Raw genomic sequence first — 7,831 nt, 5'->3', positions numbered from 1 at the left:
TTGTTGTTTGGCGGGTCCAGGCTGGGGATTCGAACCCGCCACCTTAGGTGTACGTGGCTGGCGCCTTAGCCGGTTGAGCTATAGGCACCGAGCCACAAATAACAGTTTAAAAAGAAAAAGAAAATAGAATCAGCATTCCAGTGAGCCCAGCAGAGGAGGTTGGATTTTTTTTTTTTTTTTGAGACAGCGCCTCAAGCTGTCCCCCTGGGTAGAGTAAGGAGGTTGGTTTTGAAGACTGAGAAGGGGCGATGAAAGCAGAAGGGAAGGACAAAAATCAAGGTGATCTCTTCAAAGTCCCCATCTTTGAAAGGTGGACACAGGAAAACCTAACAATAGAGAAATATCTGATTGGCCAAGGTCAGGTTTATCTTAGGTTAGTTTTTGTTGTAGAGATTAAAGGCAGAAGGACTTTCATTATTATGCTGATTGAAACTGGCTTGTTTGGGAAATTGGGTTATTATCTTTATCCTGATTTCTCAGAAGCTTAGGTAACAACTTAGTTTCAGTTTGGTAACTTGAAACTTAAGTAGGAATGATCCCATTTTGAACTTTGGCCTGTTGGAGCCAAATGCCTAACACAATGGCCTCCTAAATTTTTATTTAACAATACTATATATAAAATATAGAGAGAGAATTGCCAAAAACCATATATACATTAGAAGAGATGTATTATAATACATTCTGTATTATGTCCATATTATATTATGTATATACTTTGAATACCTGATCTTGTAATGACAGAAGTTAAATATGACTTGTATTCATTTTTTGTTATCATTATATATCGAGTATTACAATTTTAAAAGACTTTTTTCTTTCTTAAAATGTGTATACATTTTTGGGCACCCTCTTGTATTTGTAAACACATATATTTTTGTATATTAATAATACATAGTACACATTTTTACATATCAAAAATACATAAATGCATAGTATGGGCCAGGTGTGGTGGCTCATGCCTGTAATCCTAGCACTCTGGGAGGCCAAGGCAGGAGGATCACCTGAGCTCAGGAGTTGGAGACCAGCCTGAGCAAGAGACCCCATTTCTACTAAAAATAGAAAAAATTAGTAAGGCATTGTGATAAGTACCTGTAGTTCTAGCTACTCTGGGGCCTAAGGCAGGAGAATCATTTGAACCAATAAAGTTTGAGGTTGCTGTGAGCTATGCTGACACCATGGCACTGTAGCCTGGGCAACAGAGTGAGACTCTGTCTCAAAAAAAAGGTATGAAAAACACAGGCTAGTTGGTTTCAGGTATATTTCAGACATGCTGTGACAGGGACACAGGTGGAAGCTGTGACACTGAGCTGCAAGTGCCTCTGCTGAACCGCTGTTCTGCTGGCTCTCTCAGAGCTTAAAACTCAAGGGGTTCACGTGCTGGTAGAACAGTGGGAGATATTTTTTGAAGTACATACATAGGTCACTTTGCATGAGGAGGAAGAGGGGACTTTTCCAATATTTACCACACATCTGCAAGGTGCTATGTCTACTTTCGTTGTCTCCCCCAGTTGGGTGCTTCCCAGGGTGGAGACAAATAGGGAAGTAGGTCTTTGCTGAGGGATGTTAGTTCGGCTGAGAGGTACAGTTAGAGGTCTGTGTAGAATTTAGCATTAGGTTATAAATGACTGAATTTGCCACCTTTCTAAATTAGAACCCATTTGGGGGATGAGGGCAGGGATCGGAAGTGGAAGTGTTTGACAACGTGCCTAAAATCTGAAAGTTTACCATCTGCTGACATGAACTGTGGTCACTCAGGCTCCCTGCTTTCACACTGCAGGCAGAGAGTGACCGGAGTGTGCTGTCTCATCTCTGCTTCTCATTTTTAAAGCAGAAGTTTAAAACAGTGCAATCCTCTTTCCCCTGGGGTTTCGATCTCAAACACTGAAGATGTGGGGAGCCAAAGTGGCCTGTGACCACCAAATTGGGGAGGTGTCCAAGCTCAGATCCAGAGGCTTTTGGTCTGGTCATTAAAACCCAGTCAGAAGGCGGCCTTTAATGGAAAAGCTCAAGACTGAGGGGTGGGGGTTCATCCCAGGAGAAAACTCTTAGGAGGCTTACCCCACCCTGCTGGCTTGAAAATAATGTGATCGGCACCTGTGTGTATATGTATTTTTCATATTATCTGACTTTCTCAGTGAGATGCAGCAAACCAAGCATTTATTTAAAAATTCCATTAAAACCCAGGCATTTATTAGTTTTAAGAAGTTTGTCAAAGAAATCGGGCTGCCTTATGAAAATTAGCTTCAATTTTAAAAGAGTTGAACAGATGTAATAAGACTCTAAGCTACTCCGGGGCAGCTCAGCGTAGTGTCTGATCCACCCTCCCTCAAAAACTTTGTTCAAGAGTGATGAACAGTCTTTTTGGAAGCCTTCTGCAATATTGTCTTTGTAACATAAAGAAAATCGCCATTGTGATCATTGAGATTAATAATGTGGTGTCTGGAGCAAGTAGCCTGAAATTATTATCTCAGTCACATTTTCCTTCCTTCCTCCCTCCCCCCCCCTTTTTTTTTAAAAGATGAGGTCTTACTATTTTGAACAGACTGGACTTGAACTCTTGGGCTCAAGTAATCAATCCTCTTACCTCAGCCTTGTGAGTAGCTGGGACCACAGGTACACACCCCTGTGCCCAGTTCTTTGTCCTCGTTCACACAGAGAGAGCACAGCTGGAGCCACAGCTAGTAATCTAACTTTCTGGGACTTGACAAGACTGGAGAGAGTAATGTTTATATTTCCCAATGTCTAGGGGAAATTACAAAATTTTGGTTGTGTGATAAATGATTAATTACTTAATGCAATAAAGTCCTTCCCGATTAAAAGTCGTCCACACCCATGGTGGGGATAAATTTCTACTGAGGATTAATAGTAGAGACAAAAATTTCCTTTCCAGTGTAGGAACACAAAAATATGCTCCACTCTCTGGTGGAAAAGCCCTTCCCTCCACCCTTGAAAGCAAAAAGGCACCTGTTGCTTGAGAGGACAGACTCACCTCGTTGTCCTGGTGATTAATCTCACCAAGGTTGGACTGTTGCAGCAGGACTGTTAGGAGCCTGCAAGGAGAAACAAGAGAAGCAGCTCAAAAGAACAGTCAAGGTGCTCTTGGAATCAGAAAAAGAATACACTAGCAAGCTGGTCAGTGGAAGGCTTCCAAATGAGGGAAGGTGAGTGCTGCTACATGGGGGAAAGATCAGTGGAAAAGCAGCTCGCTGAAGGGAAGAAGGCGTCTGTCAGGGGCATCCTGGTCTGCCTCTCCCACCTCCCCCCAGCTTAGTGCTCCTGGAGAGGACAGGGAAATGGAGAAAGTGAATCTTTGGGCTCATGGTATTCACCAGGCTGTCACCTAGGCATGCTCTTTAAGAATCCAAATCATCTATCTAAGGCTTAGTTTTTATTCATTTTACAAAAACTTATAGAGTGCTGTCAAACTGCTCCACTCCTAGGTGCATATAGGTCAAGTCCTTTAAATGCACAGATGAGGGGTGGTGCCTGTGGATTAGCTGGTAGGGCACTGGCCCCATATACTGAGGGTGGTGCGTTTGAACCCAGCCCCGACCAAACTGCAACAAAAAAATAGCTGGGCATTGTGGCAGGCACCTGTAGTCCCAGCTACTCAGGAGGCTGAGGCAACAGAATCGCCTAAGCCCAGGAGTTGGAGGTTGCTGTGAGCTATGACGAGACAGTACTCTACTGAGGGCAATAAAGTGAGACTCTGTCTCTAGTCTCTAAAAAAAATAAAAAATAATAAATAAATAAATAAAGGCACAGATGACACCAGGAGGTAGTCAGCATGGGCGACTTTGCTCATTCCTGGTGAAATATGAAGATATATGAGCATGAGATGACAGTAACCTGTGTGAACCCCCCCCAATGATGCCCCCACTCAGTGACAGAGGTCAGTGCTCCATCTGTAAGAGAGAAGCAGCTGGCGCAGTGGATAGCGACTCAGGGTCTTGGATGGTGACAGCCTCGGCTCACATCCCAGCCCTGCCACCCATCAGCTCTGTGACCTCAGGAAGTATTTTTACTTAACTTGCCCCCTCTGAGCCTAAGTTTCCTCATCTGTGAGATAGGGTCAGGAAAAACTACCCATCTTACAGCTCAGGGTGAGGATTAAATGGGTTAAGATGCACAAAGCATTTACAGCATGCCTGGAACACACTAAGTGTAGGTTCTAAAACACGTAACCCTGGAAGTAGGAAGCCTGCCTCCATCTTGGAATCACCTGGGTAGATTGTTTTTTAAATCACAAATACCTGGACTCCATATTCAAGAGTTTCTAACTCAGTAGGTCTGGGGAGAAGTCCAGCTTCTGCAGCTTAAAAAAGATGTTCAGAAAATTCTAGTAGCAGCCAGGTTTGGAAACTATTGAGAAAGATGCTGAAAGAATGAATCCAGGAATACTCATCAAGAAAATAAAGAATAGTGTATGTGTGGACAACGGAGGAAATTCAGAATATCGGGAAGAATACTTTGAAAAATATAATTACTTGATCTCCTTCCCCGGTCAAATTTTCATTGTCTTTTGGTTTAGATGACATTGAAAGCCTTAGGTATTAGGTTGCTCCTTACAATAGAATAAAGATACAGTCATCATATTGCCTTAGCAGTAAGTGGAATACAAAGAGAACTTCAGTCGGGACGCACTTCTGGTTGTTTGCGGCCAAGGTGAAATTACCAGGAAGCTTATGCTTTAAATCTAGTCTATCATTGTCCACAGGGAAAGCCAGGATCATGCTGAGATTTGATCTCAGCATTACAGTTTCATGGTCTGAGTTTCTGTATCCTCATGTGTATCCTAGGGTGGACAACAGCACCGGAGGTATTGAGGATTTAATGACCCAATAGGCCACTGTCTCCGGGCGCACAGTCCTTAAAGGAGCAATGGCTGTGACTGCAAGTAGCGCATCTCTTTGGCGCTTTCTAAATTCTAGACGCATTCTTTGTCTGATGGGAAGACACTAAAAATATTTGCATTTTGGATGATACTATTTTTGTCTTTGTTATTATTTCATCATTGATATAGATATATATTTTTTGCCCTTATAGATGCTTTATGGATGGGGGCAAGGCTTAACTGGCGACTGTCTTTCTTTCTCTCTTTCCTTTTTCCTCTCTGTCTCTCTCTCTTATTATTGGCCATTGTTTACTCTCTAAGGCCCACCCATTCTGGGGTGTGGGGAGAGAGTGGCAGGAAGGAAGAAGGTCATCCATGGTCTAGTGTGGTCATCCTTGGTGAACCCTGAGCAGGGAGGATCTTCTGGGGCAGAGGCGATCACTTTGAAAGAAGAGGGGCTCTGACCAGATTAAAATTGAGGTGGGGTGAGCAAGACCTCTTGTCACATCCCAAGGTTGTGGGATGAACCCTGGGCCTAGATCTTTCTGAATTTGCCTCTCAAATCCATTGTTTCTCTGCAATGTCTTACTCGGAGGCTGACCTCTGAGGATGGTGTCAACTAGGCACACTTGCCCTCTGACCTCCTACTGGGTCTGGCCAGGGGAGAACTGGCAGGGAGGGAAGAAGGTAGCTCCCTTTCTGGCAGTGACTGCATTTCTCCAGCTAAGGCCCAGTCACCTCCAGCTGGAGCCACAGCCAGAGCCCTCAGAAGGTTCCAGTACCAGCTCCCTTCCTTGCCCCTTTTGGCCTAAGAGGTGATGACATTTTCTTACTCTTCTGGGGACTATGCTCTTGTTAACCAATCTCTTGTCAGTTATTTTAGATATATTTAAAACAGTGGTTCTCAACCTTCCTAATGCCATGATCCTTTAATACAGTTCCTCATGTTGTGGTGACCCCCAACCATAAAATTATTTTTGTTGCTACTTCATAACTGTAATTTTGCTACTGTTATGAATTGTAATGTAAATATCTGATATGCAGGAGATCCCCAGAGAGGTTGCGACCCACAGGTTGAGAACTACTGATTTAAAATATTGTTCAGGTGCGGCTGGTGGCAACCCTATCCTCCCTGTCCCGGCCCTGCCTGATGTGGGCTGGCATTGTCTTTGCTGACCTTATCCCTTCCTATCTCACTGATCTCAAGCTCACTGATCTTCAAGGCTGGACACAAATTGGCAGATAAAGGCCGTCACTCTCATCTTCACTCTTCGCTTCTTACTTTATGAAAGCCAAGGACCTGGAGCTGTAAGTGGCTTATCCACGGCCATCACATAGTGCTCCAGGGATCTGGCTGGACTGTAAACCAGGCGCCACATTCCAGACTGGCGCTCCCTTTCTGTCCTGTGGCACAGAGAAAGCCTCCAAGGTATACTCCTATGTCTGTCTCATTACCAGACCACTTACAGCCCCGGCTCTGTCTTCCCCCGAGTCCCCATTTTGTGCCATGGTGGCCCAGGAGTCTTTCTTCCACAAGCCCCATTACCACCTGTCCAGATTCCCTCCTGCCCTCAGATCTCTGAGGCAGCAGCGTGACGCACACCTTGTCCCCAGTGCTAGGACAGGAGGCCTAAACCCCAGCAGGAATGATCCTAGCCCCAAGGCTGGGGCCCAACTGCCTCTGTTAGAATCCCCACTCTTTACAGACCAGCTAGTGACCTTGGGCAAGGTAGGAGACTCCCGGCATCTACATTTTCATATCTGTGACATAGAGAGCATAACACCTACTTCTCAAAGATTTATTGTGACTTTTAATGAGTTGATGTGTACAAAGCACTTAGAACAGCCCTTATGTCATAATAAGTTTTATATAATGATTATTTTTTTTAAGCTCCTGCGCTTTATTTTCTGAAATCTCCCTTACTACCAGAGAGAAATTAGCTAGATGCATTCTGGGGGCAACTTATTTCTGTGAGCTTTTCTGCTTTGTTGGCCCCAGGGCTGCTTCTAGCCCTGGAGCTGGCCATCCCAGTAATGGGTGGGAAAATGGTCCTGGCCCTGGCCAGCCATCTCTGCTTTCTGTCCCTGAAGCTGCCTGCAGGCACCAGCAGGCGCCAGCAGGCTGTGTAGTAAGACCTCCACTGTGAGTTAGAACACACCACCTGGTAACTAGAGAGCAGGACCCCAAGGAAATGCTTCCTTCCTCTCTTGGGCTATAGTCAAGAGCGATAAAAAGAGACAGAGCTGCTGGTGCTCTGTTGAAGAGGAAAAAAAAATCTCAGGTAGCCATGGAGACCATGAAAAAGACCTTCAGAGAGCCCCGTGGCTGCTTTTGGAGGAAATTGCTGCTTGCCTTCCAATGCTGGCATGCACAGCCATTGTACAAACACAACTCTGTTCTCTTTGGAGCTTTGTCTTAATGATTAGGTCCCCTCTTTCACACTGGTGCCCTCTGAATGTCCCAGCCAGGGAGCAAGAAAGCTCCCTGGGGGCTGAAAGGGAAAAAACTCAGGCCTGCTGAGAAGCAAAGGGTTCAAAGCAGGAAGGGGAATTGAGAGATGAAACTTGTGCCTCTTTGCTGTTCTCAACCCAACGTGCCTCAGTGTTCATAATTATAAATCACTTAGCCCTGCATCAGCTTCCATCCCCTCTGCATGGGGATTTGGCTAGGGTTGTGGACTGAAACTGATGGTTTGCAAGGGAGCTGTTTCTATCAGAGAAGCAGCATCCCGCTGGAGGTAAAGGGCTAACTATAACTGGGCTTGTTTATACACAGCTTGGGCTTACGGTTTCCCTCCTAATATCCTCCGGTGAGCACCAAGCCGAAGGAGCTTGCTGTTGGGAAAACTAAGGGTCAGCAGATTTTTTTTTTTTTTTTTTTTGAGACAGAGCCTCAAGTTGTTCCCCCCGGGTAGAGTGCTATGGCATCATAGCTCACAGCAACCTCCAACTCCTGGGCTCAAGCGAGTCTCCTGCCTCTGCCTCCCAAGTAGCTGG

The 7,831-nt window shown here is 45.0% G+C and overlaps 1 protein-coding gene across 1 annotated transcript in view; it reads right to left on the bottom strand.

Annotated features, from left to right (window-relative positions):
- ANKRD55 (ankyrin repeat domain 55) overlaps positions 1-7,831 on the bottom strand; it is a 103,000-nt gene that overhangs the window by 45,881 nt on the left and 49,288 nt on the right. The window contains exon 5 of the mRNA XM_003782753.1: positions 2,990-3,050. Within this exon, the coding sequence (XP_003782801.1) occupies positions 2,990-3,050 (61 nt within the window). The remainder of the gene's footprint in view (positions 1-2,989; positions 3,051-7,831) is intronic.

Source organism: Otolemur garnettii, unplaced genomic scaffold, assembly GCF_000181295.1.
Source record: "Otolemur garnettii isolate 467f Iridium unplaced genomic scaffold, OtoGar3 scaffold00005, whole genome shotgun sequence".
NCBI classification, from domain to species: domain Eukaryota; kingdom Metazoa; phylum Chordata; class Mammalia; order Primates; family Galagidae; genus Otolemur; species Otolemur garnettii.
The sequence above is the reverse complement of the archived record's forward strand: the minus strand, read 5'-3'. Positions and strand labels throughout refer to the sequence as shown.